Source organism: Pipistrellus kuhlii, unplaced genomic scaffold (genome assembly GCF_014108245.1).
Source record: "Pipistrellus kuhlii isolate mPipKuh1 unplaced genomic scaffold, mPipKuh1.p scaffold_m20_p_10, whole genome shotgun sequence".
Lineage (NCBI taxonomy): Eukaryota > Metazoa > Chordata > Mammalia > Chiroptera > Vespertilionidae > Pipistrellus > Pipistrellus kuhlii.
In genome coordinates this window covers 32685242-32703584 of record NW_023425405.1, presented here as the reverse complement: position 1 = coordinate 32703584, position 18343 = coordinate 32685242, and the positions used below count along the sequence as shown (strand labels likewise).

The window sequence follows — 18343 nt, the reverse complement described above, 5'->3', positions numbered from 1 at the left end:
GTGTCATAAGATTATTTTCCAATGTGTTATCCTTATTAGTTTAATGTCACACAGTTATTTTATCAACACATCATGTATGACTTTGTCCAAGACCTCAACACACATAATGAATTTTATTATATTCCTTTGTCTTTATTACCTTTGGCTTGGTAATAATGCCAATGTCATTCACCTTTCCTTTAGCAAACTGGAAAAAAAATAGAATAATAGAAAAGGAGATAGGTTTGAAATACTCATGAATTTTCAGATGTTTCAGAATTTTCTCCTTCAGCTTTAAGTTTGCAATCATTTTCATGCTTCATTGAACAGTGCCAATTTGGCAATATAATTTTTTATTATGTGTTATGTTTGTAGAGATTAACCTTTACTCTAAATATACTGAAGAAAAGTTTAGTCATTTTTTATCATGCAAGAAAATTTTCTATCAGATGCCATTTAACCTATCTAACCATTCAACCTTCCAAATAGTTTTAGCATTGTGCACATATACAATTTCAGTCAATCGCACATTATTTCCTTGAGAAAATAAAATCTTCATTGGTACATTGATGTGAAGAGGGCTCTGCCTGGAAAATGCAATGTGTGTGGTCTGTTAGCGTGTTATGTATTTGCCAGCAGTGGGGAATGTTCAGACTGAGTGATGCAAACTCTTTGATCACTGTAAACACTAACAATGCAGCTGGTTGGTTTCATAGATGTAGCAATGATTTTTAAAAACGATTTTATGTAATAAACTTTGATATTTAAAACCCATATTTCTAAATTTTTATTCTTTGTTTTAATTAGATCATCTGTAAGAAAAAGTTTTTTTCTCTTATTCAGTACCTCTTATTGAATCAATTGGATTTTATTTAGTTCCTTTTATTTCCTCTGTTAGATTATGAAGTATATATATATAATTGTTATTAAGAACTGATTATGCTCTCTTATGATTATATAATTACATATTAACTAGCAGCCCAGTGCATGGATTTGTGCACCAGTGTGGTCCCTTGTCCTGGCCTGTGCCCCCTTGCAATCCAGGACCTCTCGGGGGATGTTGGAGAGCTGATTTTGGCCTGATCCCCACAGGCCAGACCAAGGGGCAACCCCACCGGTGCACGATTGGGGCTGGGGAGGGACCGCTGGTAATAATGCCAATGTCATTCACCTTTCCTTTAGCAAACTGGAAAAAAAAATAGAATAATAGAAAAGGAGATAGGTTTGAAATACTCATGAATTTTCAGATGTTTCAGAACATCATGTCCAGCCAGTATTGCCCAGTCCTGATCAGCGGGACCCCAGCAGCAAGCTAACCTACAAGTCAGAGCATCTGCCATCTGGTGGTAAGTGTGCATCATAGCAACTGGCCAAAAGGTTAAATGAATGGTCAGACACTTAGGATATTAGGCTTTTATTATATAGGATATTTATTACATAAATATTTTTTAAATACTTAACATGCACAATGACTTAATTATTTATATATAAGGATTTTTAGTATCTCTATCCTTTCCCAAATATACTCCTTACCACTCCCTCATGTCACATGTTAATGGTGTTCATTAACTAATTGTTCAGTGTTTAGTCATGAAACATATCAGCACTGCTTCATACAGACCTATAGTTAAATAGGTTATCCAGGTGTTTTCCAAATTCTTTGCATCTCTTGAATTCTTTTTCTGGGGTCAGTTTCCTTCTTCCTAGACATTATCATTTAGCAGTTCTTTCCGTGAGGGTTCAATGAGGTAAAGCCTTCTACTTGTGTCTTAATTTTGCCCACAATTTATAATAATAGGGAGCTGGATAAATAATTTAGGTTGAAAGTTTTTTTCTTCTCAGTACCTTTAATACATCATTTTTATTATTTTGCTTTCTTTGCAGCTGTTGAAAATTTTGCTCTTAATTTGTTAATTCCTTTGAAGTTAATTTTTAACTTCTAATTCTTTTTAATATGTTCTTGCATTTTATGAGCTGAAATCTCACTACATTGTGCCTAAATGTGCATATAGTATTCTCTTGCTTGGAAACTTTTCTTCTTGACTCTGCACAATCCTGTCTTTCATCAATTCAGGAAATTCATCTTTTCCCTTGATTCTCTCATTCTGAATCTTCTTATTTAATTCTGCACGACTATTCACATATATCTTCAACTTTTTTCAGTGTTGCATTTTGAATAAATTTCCTTGTATTTATCTTCAGTTAATTAACTGTTTAGCTTAATTTCTCTAATCTCTTCATTTACGGTATTTCCAGCCAAAGTACTCTTTAGTTCTAGAATTTATTTCTTTTATAATCTGTTCTTTTTTCATTCTGACTCATTACATCTAATATTTAAATTTTTTCTTTACATCTTTAATAAGTTTTAGCATATTCATTCTATGATCTCTATCTGCTATTTCCAATCTTGACTCTAGTTTTACTCTTTGTTGGGCATTTTAAATCCTGTTTACTATGGATTATTTTTCCTTGTGTAATCTGCAATTTTTAATGATGCAATTTATCTGTGGAAATCCTGTGGCTTGGGTTAAGGGATTCCCTCTTCATAATTTTTATTTTTGCTTCTGTCAGGCACCCAGTTGTACCATTTACCTGACACCATTTGTTATGTTAATTTCTCAGTGGTCTTTCAACTCATGGAAGTACCATAAATTTGAAACTTAAACTAGTGGGGGTACAGACCTATAGTGGGAATTCTTAGGAGAGATTTGATTTTGCCCCAACTTGAAGCTGAAGCTGACCAGCTTCTGATCATCTCTCTCCAAAGGTAAATTGAATTTCTCTGCTCATTCGTTGATGCTACAACCTTTTGAGGTGGATGGTGTAATGCAACATGTCTGCTTGTGCTCTCTTTCTCTGCCTAAAACTTTTATGTCATGACCCTTTTGGGCTTCACCCCCGCCCCCCCGACTCCTTAATGTGCAACTCTCTTCCTGTACCATCCCTACCCAAAGATGACCACAGAAAGCATTAGTTCACTTTTCCTGGTTTGTTTTTGGGGAATCATTTAGTTTCAAGACATCAGTTCTGCTCTTAAAAGCATTTAAAACAATACTGTAGTCTGCATGTCTAGATGTTCTATGTAGGATGATATTCAGTTGTTCTGCTGTTCCATTTCCAGTCGTATTTCAGAGTCATTAAGTAGGCCTTTTCAGACAAATAAAAGTTAAGTGGATAAGGGCAGAGGGCCACGCAGAAATAAAAACCAGGTCTTCTGATTGTCTAGTGTGCTACTGAAAGTAGCCTTAGGATGAAAATTCGGTTGATGTTAAAGCTATCTGTATTATTAGAAGAGAGAAAATAGATATAATATACGTTCTCTGAAATGAGTGGCCAGCCTGAAATAAAGTGTATTTTGACCCTCATCATTTGATTTAACAACTAAGTCATGTTTCCTCTATTCCAACTCAGAGGTGTGAATAAATATTTATTCATGGGTAAAGAACAGGCTGGTGTAACTATAAACTCTTGCTGAAATAGAAAAGGTCTTAAAGAAAGTATGTTTGGTATGTTCAAGAGGCAGTCTTCAGACTAATTAAACTGAACTATTTTACAAGTGAGAGAACAAACATATCAAATAACAAATGTTTACTAAATGTTAACTAAATCAAAAGTAGTGTAAGTACTATTTTTATGTTTACATGATGTCCAAGCTGCTTCATCATATTTTTCTTTTGTATCTTTTTGGCTGAGTATTTCCTGGTATCTCATTAGTAAGCTCTTCCTCTACTAAAAATTCCAACTGACTTCTAGAGTAGACGAGGGATGAGCTAATCTAATTCCCAGCAGGTACATTTTTATTAGCTTCTATCCCAGTGGCTGAAACCTCCTGGCATCTCTCTTTCTATTTTTTACTCTACTGATCCAGAGAAACTTCATAGTGTAACAGCCCTTCTCTCTCACAAAATATCCGGAGATCTAATTTCCAAGAAGGATCTGGTTCACTTAGGGATTGTCTATATTATAGTGGTTTTGACATTCCCTGTTTCAGTGTAGGTTCTTTCTAAAATGTAGCCATTGTGTGATTTAATTCCTTTTTCGTTTACCATATTGACATTAGTAGAGCACAAAGTACTATGCTTAAAAATATGATAAATTATGAAAAATGGTCATACCTTCATTAATTTATCTCAACAAAGTGTTCACAACCAAACTTTACATATCTGTTTTTATAATTGTGGGGGTCCTAGTGACAGTTTTACATAAATAAATTTTTAAATATGTTTATGTTTTTCTATAATTTATATCCATATAATGATGCTATAATCAAAGAAACATTAAATAATTTCTATTTTATGGGACAGCTTTGATATAGTTCTAGCAACATAGAACTAAACCACTATATTTTCTACCACTGTATCAGAGAATTTGTAGGGATACACATTTCTGATTGAGATGTCATGTAAAATATTTTTACCTACCTGTAATTTCAAAATGATGGGTAGGAAAGGTACAGCACTAGCCTTTGGTGTACTCTGATATTTACTTTCTGAAATCACAGGGAAACAGAACTACAATATAAGAATATCCTTATTTTTTTTTTTTTTCAAAATAGCTTTGAGTAAAGTAGGCTAGTTTATGGAAATGGTAGATAATAGACTACAAAGACCATAAAGAATTTTTATTTCATTTAGGGATAGTGACTATTTTTATTCTCCTTAATTTATTGCAGAGTATGTGCTCATCCTTCTGTCTATCCATTCACAGCTCAATCATGTTTCACTCCATCCATCTTTCCATTGATCCTCCAGAACTTTCCGCTGGTTTATATCATGCTATGTCATCATACAGGCTCATTATCCATGTTGTCTTTCTTAATTACCTCAAATCCTACAGACCTCATCCAGATTTCACGTGGATTATTAGATATATTTTCTACCAAAGAATGTTCATAAGTTTCCTATAATATAAATCACGGCAAGCTCCATGGTGCTTTATAACCAATGCTTTTGGTTGCCCTCATTTAAAAACATGTTCAATCTATTTCAAATGAAAGAAATTCTTAGTGACTGTAATTAATCTGCTTTCATTTCACTTTGAGCTTATAAATAAAAAAATCAATTTATGTTCATGCGTCCAATGATCAGCAACATCTCATCAGCTTTCTAGGGCTTACCCCAGTAACCTCGCCATGGGCAAGGCTTCTTCCTGTCACTTTCTGATAATGGTAGATTTCATGCCAGTGTAAGCTGGACACTTTTCAGACTACTGGAACTCTAATCAGCTGGCTGAACAGAATTGTCTGAGTGTTATTGCTAGCTCTTCTCAGTTGTCAGGGTTGGAAGGGTTACCCAGGTCCCATTAAGTATTTCCATTCAACATCCTAGGTCACATTTCCATTCAACATTGTCTTTACTACTGTTAACTGACTCACACCACCCAAGGCCGTGAAAATTGAATTAAATCGTGCTAAGGTGGTCACTACCTATAAAATAAATATGATATGCCAAGATAATAAAGGAAGTTATATGAATTGAATATCTTTTTTCAGTATTTTTGTCTCAAAAAATTTTATTTTTGAATTATTTTATTTTGAGCTAATGTATGTTAATAGCTTGGTGAAAACAACTTTTCTGGAACACGACGTATAGATCTGCCAAAACAAGTGTAGATTTTGTTCTTCAAATGAAGTATAATATAAATTGCTCTTAGGGTAGGATGTTCATGGTGACACAGTCAGACTTTCCTGAGGTCAGTACCTTCTTCATAGAATTGATGAGGAAGTTATTTTGACAGATTTCCCTCTCTTCGTAAAGTAAGCCTTCATCCTTTCATAGTTATTGAATGAAGATACACGGAACATTCTCCACAGTCACGTTGAGCTCCAGCCACACATATTTATAGTCCTTGGGATGCTGGTGTATTGAAGTTTCCTATTGAGAAATGCTAAGTTCTTTTGGGAGAAACTTACATAGTCTAAATTCTGAGAGGTAAAAGCTGAAACTATTAGGAAAAAATCAACTGACTGGTTTGTTTCCCCCCAAAGAGGATTATAGTAGTCTTGCTATGTGACATAAAAGGACACATATTCCTAAGTTATTCATGTTACATGCTTCCATGATAAATATTAATTTTAAAAGAACTGATTATTTCTATATCCACTGATCTTTGCTTTGGCATTTGCTACTCCAAAAGATACATCTTACAGTAATATTCTTTTTCTTTTTTCTTTTTGGTGTGACATTTATTTATTTATTTATTTATTTATTTATTTATTTGGCATTCTGCTGTGTTTTGACAGCAGGAGGGAAACTCCATAACAAAATGATTTTAAAAATGTATCCAGTTCCAATTCCAAACCCCAAAGGCTCTTTTGAAAGTAATAACCTACAGGACATAATTGACATTCAGAAACTAAACTCCGAACTACCTCTAGCAATGAAATTATATTATTCTGAGAGGACGGCTATAATAAATCCACCTAAGAGTGTTAAAAACATAGCCATTAAAGTGGCCAAGAAAATATTAATGTACTAACATTACCTGTTTTATACCTCTTCCTTACAACTTCAAGATATATTAGCAGTAAAATGTATCCCGAGGCTAGATTCCTAAATGAGTTGACGCGCTATGAAAGTTAGTGGATAAAAAACAATTAAATTTTGCAAGTTACACATGCAAAACTTCCGTGATTGTTTTTCATGAATTGCTGGTCACAGGTGCCACTCCTTTTCAGGGAGGTAGTAAAATCATCTTTTGTTTTTGAAACACCCATTTCTCTTGGTTCTTTCCTCTCTTTTTTTTTCTGGTTATTCTTGATCAGATTCATTCTCTACATATCTCCTGTCCCCTTTTTTGGTCTCTGTTAATATGAACTAAGGTCTTTATTCTTTACCCTTTCCAACCAACACATTTGCTGGGAAATACTACCCCATCATACCACAACTTGCTAAATACAATATACTCATCTTTTCTGGCAAGATTTCTCTTTTGTTTTTGCTCCTCTTTAATGGTGTGCTAATGCTGTTCCCTCTTGCATTCCCGACCCCTTTAACTTTATGGCACATTCTCCTCATCACTTGGCTCAAGTACCATTCCCTCGTCTATGAAGGTTTCTGTTTCTGTGATCCCCCTACCATGATTCTAAAACTCATTTCTAACTCATAGCATATTGCATTATTAATTACTAGAGGCTCAATGCTTGAAATTTATACAAGGGGCTCAGCCCTAAAGCCTTGGCTTTGTCCGGAAGGACATCCAGAAGGTCGTTCAGCTCTCTGGTCTAATTAGCATATTATACTTTAATCATTATAGGTTGGCTTGTTTACGTGCCCTCATGATGACTATGAACATTTTCCTGACACAAAATTTGTATTGACATTTCTATCTTCACCATCTTACATAATTTTTGGAACTCTCTAATTAACTAAAAATACATTGAATACATTAGTGGTAGACATCCTGTTATCCTTCAGGTAGAGAGAAATGTAAGAGGGTTAGCTTACAGCATTGCTTAAAAATATCCATATTTGTATGGACATAAAAGCTAGTAATTGAATATAAACTTGATCCAATAATGATTAGAATATCAGAGTAATATTAATGTATGATAATCTATACATTTTGCCCTGGCCATCTCAAAATCACTTACCCTTTTGTATATTTATTATATCTGGTTCAAAACTGAGATTTAAATAAAAATATTCTAAAATGTGTTTAATAAGGTTAAAATAAGTCAGACTTTTGGGTTAAATGTTTCTTTTTGTTCTGTTTTTACTGTAGTTTGATTCTGTATTTATTCTGTATTGATTTCATTTAAACTCAAGTTGAATTTTTTAACTCAACACTATAATTAACATATTTTTCAACCACATTATAAATAGAAAAAGGAGGATTTTTTTTATAAGCAGGTTATACTTCTTATACCAAGCGAAAAACATTGGGCTTTAGAATATATACTTCTTTGCATATAATTATAAGATTAGTTTTTATTCTATTTTTATAAATAACTACTCCTAAGTTTTCACTCAGAGCTTAAAGTTAGAAAATTTAATGATACATCTGTCAACAAATTAGAACTGATCAAAGATGGAATTGAATTAAATTGTTATTACCAAAATTTGAATTATCGTTCACCATAGTGGTCAGCAACCATAATGTGAACAGAAATATGGCTATGCATGCCCCAGATGACTGGATATATACTCCTGCAGCATCCCATGCTCAGTCTCCATGCCTGATCCTTGAAAAGAAACACAGCTTACCTTCTTTGTCCTTGTGGGTCTTTAAGTGTGAGAGGAGGTTTTCATTGGTCTGCACACAGTACACCTCTCGGGTCTGGACCCCCCCTCCACAGAGAGCCGTCTGGTTGCCTCGCCTCTTGTCCTGCTGACTGAGCAAAGGGTCCACACGGCACTCAGTCCACTCTGTGGCTCTCCAGCCATACCTGAAAAAGAAAACGCCATCAGTGGCAGCCATGTCTATTGAAAAAACTCTGCTCTGCTCATTTTTTTTTCTTAAAAAAATAATTCAAAAAACACTTTCCTCTTGAAGCAATCGTAAACTACCATATCTCTGGTGTAGATTCAGATTCAATCTCTTATCCTTTATCCTCAGCAGTGCTCCGTTTAAGGAAGAGTTTAATTTAAGATGATCCTGTTTTAATTGCGATCACTGGAGGTTGCTTATAAATATTTTATTACAAGAGAGCATAATGCTGAAAACATGAAATTTTATGTTCCGTTAAGCTAAACTCAGGCTTGCTCTTTTTCGATACTTATAAACAAAGTGGGGCTGAATCTAAGAATGAAAAACATTCCAAGTGATGATCAACCCAAACATTTGTTTTGCCTTTAATAAAATGCATGAAAATTGCTTCTTCATACTAGATCAAAATTATAATTGTGCTTTAGGATTAAAAAAATGTAACAACAGTTTAGAGGTTTCTCTTCATTGTCAAGAATGAGTGATTTTGCCCTAGCCAGTTTTGTTTAGTGGGTAGAACATCGACATGTGGACTCAAAGGTCAGGGTTCAATTTTAGTCAAGGGCACACACCTCAGTTGGTAGGCTTTATCCCTGGCACTGGTTGGGGTGCAGGAGGGAGGCAATCATTAAATGAGTCTCTCTGCCTGTCTCTCCCTCTTCCTCTCTCTCCACTCTCTTTAAAACCAATGGAAAGGGGAAGGGATGTCAATCAGGGAAAAAGGAGACATATATAATACTTTAAACAATAAAAATAAGTAAATAAAATAAATAAAAACCAATGGAAAAATATCCTTTGGTGAAGATTACCAACAACAAAAAAGAATGAGTGTTTTTCTGTAGCGCTGAGCTTCCCTGATGAGTGCTGATAAATGACGAAAAGAGCTGACGTTTCTAATCAGTGGATCACAGGAAAGACAATCTGCGATTCTAAATTAAAGCTCCAATCAAGATTATGATGTGGAAGAAATGTCAGGATCTTGTCAGCCCAGCACACGCTTTAAGGAGATAGGCAGGGAACCATTTCCTGATGCCAAAGAAGATAGGAAGTGGTGGCATTTCTCCACCTCAAGGAAAATAGATAGTCTGAAAGCACAAAGAAAATGGCTCATCTAGCACTTTGAGTCACTTTAACCAAGACGCTCCCTTACTAATCAGATTAACGGCCAGCATAGGTACAAATGGATGTGCTAATGCTCATCTTGATTAGGAGGAGATATTAAATGGGCTCTGCGATGTCTGATCTCCATGCTCTGCTTTGTCAATGGGAAAGTTTCATGACAGGAGAGCTGACTTTCCTGACCCTTTTTCATCTTCATAAGTGAGGGTTCATGGCTTAACAAAGGTGCAGAACAGGCGCATCAAGCAATAACACTCCTGACACATGTTTATAAAGGAAGTACAGCATTCAGGTTAATTCTAAAAACATGGGTAGTTGATGCCTTGGGCAAAGTGTAGAAGGCGGCAGGCAGGGGTGTGAGAAAAGTAAAGCCAATGAAATCATTCATCAGGGGAGTTAAACTAACACTTTTCATTTTTATAGAATGCAGTCTCAATTTAGGTCACCTACGGAGTCCTAAGAAAGGAATACATTTCCAATAATGTAAGCTGGTGTCCAGCTGGTGTGGCTCAGTGGTTGAACATCAACCTATGAACCAGAAAGTCATGGTTCGATTCCCATTCGGGGCACATGCCTGGGCTGCGGGCTTTGTCTCTAGTGGGGATGTGTGCAGGAGACAGCTGATCCATGGTTCTCTCTCATCACTGACGTCTCTATGTCTCTCTCCCTCTTCTTTCCTCTCTGAAATCAACTGTAGGGGCGGGGGGGGGGGGGGGCGGGGGGAAGAGGGAGTAAATTGGTCACACATTCTAAAAGTGCTATTCTCCCAACAGCGAGGCGGGGGGAGAGATAAAGAGACTCAGAATATATATTTATTTTGTTAATGGTGCTTGAATATCTAAGAAGAGAAAGAATAAAACACCTAGCTTGAGACAAAAATAAAAGAAATTCACAGGGCACGGATACTCCGGCTGGAGATCCAGGCAAATTCCCAGAGCCTATTACGTGAAGAGGAGCCTAGGCATCAGAGGAGCTGGCAGAGGAGACAGGCAGGAAGCTCTCTGGGCTTCCAGTCACTTGTTACATCGGGGGAGAAGGGAGGATTCCAAAGTGCTGCAGGATGGAAGGTCTCATACAAACCGTCACTATTCTTCAGTTATTCTTCTTAGAAGCAGGAGTAGGAGTAATATTTTCCTCCTCTCTGACTCAGGAAGTTCATGTTCTTTAAATGCTTGTACTATTCCAGAGGAAAACCAAATGAAGCTTGTATATATCTACTGAGAAACTGAGATTCTCCAAGTTGTTTTTTTATAAATATTCTAAGTACTCTATATTCAGACTAAGCTGAAATGTATTTATTTTGAAGATGATTCACAGTAATGTCTTGGAAGTCATATTTTTAAACAATAAAAAGAATAAGGTTATGGTGCCAAATATTTCAGAATTCAATAAACATCAATCAGCTGCCTCCCTCCTACTGGGGATGTGCCTACAACCAAGGTACATGCCCTGGACTGGAATCGAACCTGGGACCTTTCAGTCCGCAGACTGACGCTCTATCCACTGAGCCAAACCAGACAGGGCTGCACTCTTCCTCTTTGAAGAGTAAGTTTGCCAATACCTATTACAGAAATATATAAACAGAGAATTGCTGCTAAAAGTCTAGCCCTCATGGAAATTTGAAAAATACAGCTTGCTAACAACACTTTTATTGGTTAAAATCATTTTTTTAGGATAGTGTTTGTAAAGAGATATTTTTCCTCACTTAAGATTTGTAAAAATCACTATTTCTCAACCTACTCTTCAGTTGGAATTAAACAGCTGAACAGACATGCAATTTGGGCAGAGACGGCGACAGAGGCTGCAGCCTGATTCACTCACGTGGCACAGGGGGCAGCTGCCTCTCCTTGAGACACGCAGGGTTCAGTTTCCTCAAGTTCTGGACACTCTTCCTCACTGCCAATGGGAAACTGCCTGATGACCCGTGTCCTTACACGAGTGCCTTTAGGGGACACCATATCGTGGCAAGTTTTTGAGCAGAGGCTCCACTCGGACCACTCCGACACCTGGCACTCTTTGGTGATCACACAGGACTGGAAGGTCATTGGCAGCTTCTCCTGCTGGCACAATCTGCAAAAGAGCATTGATATTCTCATCACACACACAGGCAGTTATGAACTTGGCCTTCTGTGTTCCACAGTGAAATCAGCCTGGACATTTTTATGTCTACTTGGAGGTGGAATTCTAATTTCATTGAAAATGCATCAACATTTATGATGTGTAAAAGCAGTTAGACCCAAAGCTAACATTTGCTTTTCCTCCTATTTTGTAGGAGTTGTTAAACCATTTATGGGAAATAGAAAATAAAGGGACTAAGCAAAATTAGCCGAAACGAAGTTTACCATATTGTTCATTTCACTCACTCCAGATTTGTTTTAATTTAGAGAATGAGAAACCAGGAACTGTTACCATATGATAATTTCCATTCTGTTTAGTGATTTAAATAGACATGCCTGGCCAACTCAATACAATACGGTTTTAAATAGAAAAAGTAGTTTGCTTAACATTATCATTAGCATCATTTGAAATGTTGATTGTCACTAATAATTATATTGCATGTTTATTCAAATAAATCAACTTTTCCAGTTCACACTTTAATACACAGTATACATACGAATATCTTAATTAAATATACCATAACCTTTAGAAATAGAATCCATTTATATCTATATTACTATAGATATATCCAGTAAATATATGTCTAATATTTATTGAAAAGTATTTATGTCTGAACTCTAATCTATCTATGCCTTCCTGAATTGCAGGAATGTTGGATTTTAAGTTGTAATGTCTATATATGAAGATGAAGATGATGTTATGAATGTCCATGACTAAGGACATATGCACTTTGAGAATACTCCTGGAATTGATAGACCTCGTGTTGATTCTCAGTTGAACTCTTGCCCATTCTCAGTAACCAATAATGCATGTTTATGAGACACAGGCAGTCTGTCGCCATAATAGAGCCATTTGTTCCAATGGAAGAATGCACTGATAGTTCTTCTTGTCATTCAGGTGCTATATTTAACTAAGGTAATCAACCGTACTGAGGCAGGTCCATTTTAATGTGCTACTCACATTAAATGCTCTTCATTTTACTGGCATGTGTTCAAAAATTGTATTCTTAGGAGACAGCTAGAAGCATCAGAGTCTATTTGTCTGAGTTGAGATGTCTGGAAAGTAGGATGAAGTGCGAGTGGTGGTCAAAAGGCCTCATGAGTCAGCTCTGTTTTTCTTATAACCACAGAGAGGACTAATATTTCAATAAATATTAGACATATTTTTTAGCACCTACAGAATAAGTCATTTTTACTCAAATATCATGTACCGGGAATTAACAGTGCATTAGATATAGCACTAACCATAGAGCAAAACTGTGGTAAGCAAGTTTTCACACTTATACTTGTGAGCTTATTCATGAAATCAGGCAAAATAATGTCCAAATGATAACCTCTGTATTTCTTCTCTTACAAACTTTCTCCTATTTAATTTCCTCTTGGATACATGTCCTATCCTTCATGAGATTTAAAATGGATGCACCCAGGTTGTATCCAAGAGAGAGAAGAACCCAGTAGGTAGACCCAGAAAGAAGGTTCAGGGTTTGGTAAAGTTCCAGACGACTTCTAGACTTTTAGAAACCATGAGCGTATCAGAGGACAAAAGCTAAGGCCAGGAGAGTAGCTGAGCGCTCATGTACTGGGGCTCATTTTAGGCTTGCATAATTCACAAGTGGCCTTCCAGTGAACCTTGGTAGGCCCATGAGCACTGTGATATTTATCAACTTCATTTTTTTATTATTAGTGAAACTAAATAAGTTCACCAAATCATCCATGGTTGCTAAATTATTCAGCTGCCGTTCTCTAGCCATTCTCTCCTTCATTCTGGCCATGCAAAAAATTGACACCATCGAGCGTAGGGGAACTATCTATCCTATTCATTATGATTTTCACAAAAACATGACACTCTGGGAGGCCAAAGGAATGCGCTGTGCTTGTTGGTTGGTCTGTGGAAGCTTGATAGACCTGCACAATCTCAGACCCCCCAGGCTATTCTACTAAATAAGAACCAGTGTATTCACATTCCCAGGTGATCCATATGCACAATGAGGTTGGAAACGCTGATCTAGAGCTAACGGCTAACCAGTCAAAAAATATAAAGCCACCCAATAATTACAATTGGCAAATGGATCTTTATCAGTGCAGCCTTATTTCTTTCAGACAATAGGAACCAACTAAATCACACAAAAAGAAATTTAGTATCAGGTATTAGGTGGTTTATACAACAATTGGATAGGCTGGAGGGAAAGGCTTCTAAGCCGAGCCTCCAGCTTCCAGCCTTCAAAATCACTTCACCATTTCTCTGATCCGGAAAGCTTCTTTGGTGGCTACAAGAAGCCTCATTTCTGCCACTAAACTTCCCTGTTAAATGGGTACGTCTGTTTCTTCCTCTGACTTCCGTTTAAAATCCAGGCCCAGACCTAGCACATTATTGGAGTCTAAATCAGGTCCAGAAACCTGGCTGCAAGCAACTTTGCAGATTTTGCTGTGTGTTAGTTTTCTGCCTTTGTAGTACAGGAAATACCACTAGCACAGGGCTACTCAAAATGGGGTCCAGAGATGAGTGCAACTGTTGGTGAGGGATATGTAATGAGCTAAGCACAGTACTGAAAGTAAATGCTGAGGCATTGTTACAGCAATTTAAAGTCTGCAACACTCAAGTGCACCACCAGTGGACATGATTCACCAAACATTATACAGGCCAGTTTTGTTCATGTTGAATTCCACGGTAAGATGTGTATGACATGAGCTACATGCTAGACATACTCAGTAAAACCATGTTGTTGGAGTTATAGAAAATCAAATAAACACAAAAATAAAAATCAGCCAGCATCTGATCCTTTAATATAGATAACTTGAGAAGAACCAGTACTGGTGGTACTGGATGATTCATGAGCCAGCTAACCTGTGGTAACCCCCAAACCCAGCCCAATTCCGAGCTTCTTCATGAGGCCTATAGAGTATGATGAGCTCATACGATTTTTTTTCATAAATAGAAATCATTTGGGCACGTAAGAAGATATCTATAAACAGGATCCTTAGCAATCTGTTTTGTTTTTTTTTAGTTTTGTTTTTTAGCTCCTACAGAATAAGTCAATAATAAGCACTTATAATATTATTGAATTAAAGAACATTTTTTTTCTTCCTGTAAAGGTACAAACCAATTCAATAATATTATCCATGTTACAGGAAGATTATTTATATAGAGGATATTACCCTAAACCTTTTCATAGTATCAACAAGCACCCCCAAATTTTATATAAATAACACAATTTGGTGTTCAGAGATTAAATTTTCATTTTGTTTGTATAAAGCAAAATATATATGTGGGCTTTGTACTCTGTTATGACAACACAATCACACATTTTATTTGATTAGGTAGTTTGTTCTAAGAATGAAAGTGGTTGTCTTAATCTTGGTCAGCAAAATATAAGGGTAACCACATATAGAGTATTATTGTAACTCTAGTGACTATTTCAGAAAAAAAAAAAAAAAACATGCTTTTTGAGATAGATGCGTTTTTTACATAGACCGATATGTGACTGATATGGTTCTGAGAACCATCAACCAATTGGCAGTCATTTCTATGGCCCCATATCTTATGTGTACATATGAACAGATTTAATGTTAGCATTATATTCAGCGATTAATAAAATAATATAATGCTCAGGTACGTTTGTTTTTTCCTTTTCATCTACTGTTTACTTTTTCAATGAAAAAAGTGAATGGACCCAGAGGACTGCCCAGTTTTTCTGAGTCCCCAATCTGTAGCAAGTTAGAAAATGATGACTTCGGTGCTCAGGGTCAAGGGCCCCAGACGTGCCCAAGCTGCCACTCTTGAGGTGCATGACTCTGACCTGGTAGCGAGTACTCTGCCCCACAGCTTTTCTACCTGGTGAAATCACATTTTCCTAAAAGTCCACTAAGGTCCCTTTCTCCAATAAAACTTAAGACTCTTATGTTTTCATAACCTAACCAGTCTCACTTCTTATAGGCTGTTTTCAGATGGAACCTTTAACAAAAAACACCAACAAACATTTCCAAGCTTTCACTATTGTACATTCAAGTTGCAGTCCTTTTTAAGCACAAGTTTAATTTCCGATAAGTTATCACTTATTTATCAATGTAAAAGAGAAGTTAACAAATTTTCCCCCCAGCTAATTTCATTCTCTGAGTGTGCCCTTTCCTTAGCAGAATTCATCAAGTTAGAAGCAGTAATTCTTTTGGAAGCAAAATGCATTCATAATCAAACCACTCAAAAAAAAGAAAAGAAAAAAGGCAGAGGTCTTTCCCCTTGCTTTGAAATTGGAAAATCTTTTGTTGAGCTGCCGGGAATGTTGCCAGATGGTGTCACCTGCCAGCTGGAGTGATCATATGCTCCCTATTACAGCTGAGGGCCACGCTGCCGGTCAACAGCTGAATGTGGGCTATCAGCACGGCACGTCTCTAGTAATGGGATAAACTGCTGCAGCAATGAGGCCTCCCTGGAAGGGCTGGTGCCTGCATTTTCTGTCCTTTCACACAGCAAATGCTTACAGGCAGCTGTTTCCTTATCGCCCGTGCAGTTCAGGCAACGGACCAACATGGAGATTCATGGCACCATCCCAAAGCCACCCGAGTGAAAACTCTAGATAGCTTCACGAGGCTGGGTAAAAACTACCTGCCAGATTTCGAAAACTGCGTTATGTGGCATGGATGATTTTGGCAATTCTTTTCATCGAAGACATTTTTTAGCATGAAGGATTTTTTTTGCCTCTGTTTTTAAAACATCAACTAAACAAATAAATATATAAAAACATAACTACATGAATATTTTAGGGGTTATTTTGGGTTCTGTACCCAATTTCAATGTGTGTGTGTATGTGTGTGTATCTGTGTGTGTGTGTGTGTGTGTGTGTGTGTGAGAGAGAGAGAGAGAGAGAGAGAGAGAGAGAGAGAGAGAGAGAGAGAGAGAGAGAGAGAAAGAAAGAATTTGTGCGTGTGTTGAAGCAGAGGGGATTCCCAGCACCAACAAGCAATTCCCAGACAATAGCAAGTTGTTCCAGAAATCAACTTGATTCTGATACTCTTTACCCAGAGGTATCATCAGGTTCCACAGGTTAAGGGTTCCATCCTACCAGACTGCCCACCACACACATCAGCTGCCAGTTGCAAGCCCAGATGGTCACCTGTGCTTCTGACAGACGAGCTATACATCAAAGGTTCTCATTTCTCTCTCTCTGGGTTCCGTTAACTTGGTAGAGCTCACAGAACTCAGACAAACATAAGCATTTTACTTACTAACTCACCAGTTTACTAGAAAGGAATATATAAGTCAGGAACCACGAGATGGAAACGATGCATCGGAGAATGTGTAGAAGAAGTTTGTCACCTCCAAGTAGTTTCCAGGTGGGACACTCCCCCAACCTCCACATGTTCACCAACAGGAAAGCTCTCTAAACCCAGACCTTTTGGGCTTTCATGGAGGCTTTATCCCATAGTCATGATTGATTAAATTGTCAATTCCTATAAATGTTAGGCACAAAGACGATACAAATAAACTTAAAAATTTGAATCTAACTTTCAACATTAACTTTCTTCTCTGGAAGACACCTAAATTCTCCCTTAACCTAATCTTGTATCTCCTTGGACACAGAGAGGAACACTTGATTATTTACTGTCCCTTGTTCATCTCTAATTTCTGCATGTGCGATACTATTTCTCCTCTATTGGACTTTATACTTCAAATATTGCAGCCTTATTTTATTTATCCTTTTGTTTAATTTGCCTCAATACTGGGCAAGGCATAGACAACATACTTTCAATTGATAAATTTCATGATGTAGGTAACCAAATTGGAAGAAATCATTGTCAATGTAGCATTGAAGATAGTCAAGGGCATTTTATGAGTAATAAAACTGTAGAAGAGGCTTGGAAGACATAAAGAGTTCTTGAGAAATAGTACTTTAAAATATTCTATCCATGAATCAAAAAGTCTTTAATAAACTCTTGAGATATGCAGTCTGCAGGATGAAGAACAGTTTGCTTAGTTCTTTCTACACTCAGAGAAATAGGAAAGCTTCATCATTTAAATGGCGATAACTCTATTTGCCATTCTATAATGCATTCTTAAAGGTTTCAAAAAGGCTCAGGGAAGAAATCAAGAGTCAGAAATAGGACTTGAAAATCAACATCTTTAGATAAATTGCAATAAATAGGAAAAATACAGTCCTTACAGCTATATTGGAATTCATGCTAGAGTATTTGTTCAACTTAATGAAAAACTGCCCCATTGTTAGCTATATTTTTTATCTCATAATTTTTCACAATGTTCCAATATACATCTCAAAGTTATTCCCCTTTACAGAAAATTAAATTTCATTGGAAATCTCTTTTGTTAAATTACAAAGAGGATGCTTAAGGGCGATTAATAAAAAGAGAGGGCAGATTCCCTTTTTAAATACCTATTTGACATCTTCTAATAATACATAGGAGGTTTCAAGTTATAAATTGAACTTTGATATAGACTCGGAATAAACATAGATATGAAAGAACCTCACATTTCAACCTCAATAGTACATAGTTGTCAAAACTATAAGACTGTGGAAAGATAAGACACACTTTTCTTTTATTGCAGTCTGCCTCAAGTGTTAGGGAAGACCTACGCAAATCAACATTTATTGTGGAAATTGATCCAATTTCTATTTTAAGCAGAGAAAGATAATGCATTAAATATATGCAGATGGCACTTTTAAATATATAGATTTTCATTTTGGGGTGGGAGG

General features: G+C 36.5%; 1 protein-coding gene across 3 annotated transcripts in view; it reads right to left on the bottom strand.

Moving 5' to 3' along the window:
- Nucleotides 1-18343, bottom strand: part of THSD7A (thrombospondin type 1 domain containing 7A) — a 299368-nt gene that overhangs the window by 152941 nt on the left and 128084 nt on the right. For all 3 annotated transcript variants that reach the window (XR_006740961.1, XM_045578315.1, XM_036429312.2), the window contains exons 3-4: nt 11344-11592; nt 8184-8365 (exon numbers count right to left, since the gene is read on the bottom strand). Coding sequence is in view for 2 of the 3 variants with exons in the window: in XM_045578315.1 (XP_045434271.1) it covers nt 8184-8365; nt 11344-11592 (431 nt within the window). In the remaining variant the exon portion in view is untranslated. The remainder of the gene's footprint in view (nt 1-8183; nt 8366-11343; nt 11593-18343) is intronic.